At 40.2% G+C, this 1,470-nt stretch overlaps 1 protein-coding gene across 1 annotated transcript; it reads left to right on the forward strand.

Moving 5' to 3' along the window:
* Positions 1 to 323: 323 nt before the first annotated feature.
* LOC143785201 (taste receptor type 2 member 39-like) lies at positions 324 to 1,262 on the forward strand. Its single transcript, XM_077273915.1, has one exon. It carries the CDS (start codon positions 324 to 326, stop codon positions 1,260 to 1,262), a length of 939 nt encoding a protein of 312 aa, XP_077130030.1.
* The last annotated feature ends 208 nt before the right edge of the window (positions 1,263 to 1,470 follow it).

Below are 1,470 nucleotides of genomic sequence, written 5' to 3' on the forward strand. Positions count from 1 at the left end.
CTTAAAAAAATTATTTGATAAAATTTTGGGAAAAGTACTATTGTGTAAATTGTAAATTCTGTTTCCAGTCATTTAAATAATTACTTTTAATCTTCTCTGAAAACTCATTTACATTAACACAAATGATTGAGAATGTTCCTTCTCCGCATTGAGGTTTGCATATATTCAAAGTCCAGGCGCATTCCCTTAATGGCAGAATCTAAGGAACACGGCACAGCAGGATCCCGGCTTCTTCTCCCTTCGGATGGAACCTACATACATCTATGCAGCATCTTCTGCTTTGAAGGTTGATCAATAGAAGCATTACCAGGACATCCATCATCATGAGTGTGTCCCCCGGCAGCCCGGTCACTATACTGTGTATGCTAATGCTTTCATTTGAAGCATTGGTTTCAATATTCATTAATGTTTTCATTGAATTTGTCATTCTGCGTGATTACTACACAAAGAGAAGTTTAACACCTATCCAGAAAATCCTTGCTGCTCTGAATATTTCCAGCGTCTTCTTCGTGGTTGTGTCCTCCTTCAATGTTTTCTGCAACATCCAGATGCCTGATTACTCCAGATCGTTTTACTACAATGTCATCTTCACCTTACTCTTCATATACTGCATGTGCTCCAGCTCATTACTCACAGCCGTCCTCTGCTTCTACTATTTCATTAAGGTCGTCAATGTCCAACGAGGCTACCTCGGTTGGGTCAAGCAGAAGATAAGCTGTATCGTCCCCTGGCAGATCACGCTGGTGAAGTTGTTTTCCTTTGCCAATAGTTTGATTGGTTTGTTACTTTTTACACCAAAACAGTTGCCTTCTATGAATAACTCTCTGACCTTGTCCACCTCTGAGACCTTAGAGCAGACTTACGTAGAATATAATTATAACATTGCAAAAATCCTCTCGTTTATGACTTTTCTACCACTCTTCTGTACAGCACTAAGCACCCTCCTAACCGTCGGCTTCCTGAAGCTTCATAGTCGTAAGATCAAGAACACGCAGACTTCTGGAGAAGCCAGCCTGATGCTGTATAATAGTGTCATCTACAGGATGACGCGTTTCTTACTGCTATACTTTGTATTTTATCTGGTGACCCTTCTCTATTATTTCTCAGCTTTTGAGCCTCATAGTCCAGGTTACTATATAAACCTGATGCTGATGTTCTTCATCACACCAACACAATCTGTTCTGCATATTCTTGATAACCAAGACCTGAGGAGGAGTTGGATGAGGCTGGTAGGCTGGATAATGCAAGGCTGTGCCAACTAGGTAACTATTAAAAGCTACATACCGGGCATGCAAATAGATACATAGGTTACTATGACTCAACATAACACTTTTTTTATTAAAGAGTAAAGTAACATGAAAAAATGTACAGAATTACACTTTCTGCTCATGTGACTCAGTCAGCACACAATCCACCGCATATCCACGCGTTACAATCTAGAATAGTAATTGGGCAATGCTTGGTGAGGGC

This window comes from Ranitomeya variabilis, chromosome 7 (genome assembly GCF_051348905.1).
Source record: "Ranitomeya variabilis isolate aRanVar5 chromosome 7, aRanVar5.hap1, whole genome shotgun sequence".
Taxonomy (NCBI): Eukaryota; Metazoa; Chordata; class Amphibia; order Anura; family Dendrobatidae; genus Ranitomeya; species Ranitomeya variabilis.

Coding starts and splice junctions, on each gene's coding strand:
- LOC143785201 (XM_077273915.1), top strand. CDS start 324: ATGAGTGTGTCCCCCGGCAGCCCGGTCACTATACTGTGTATGCTAATG.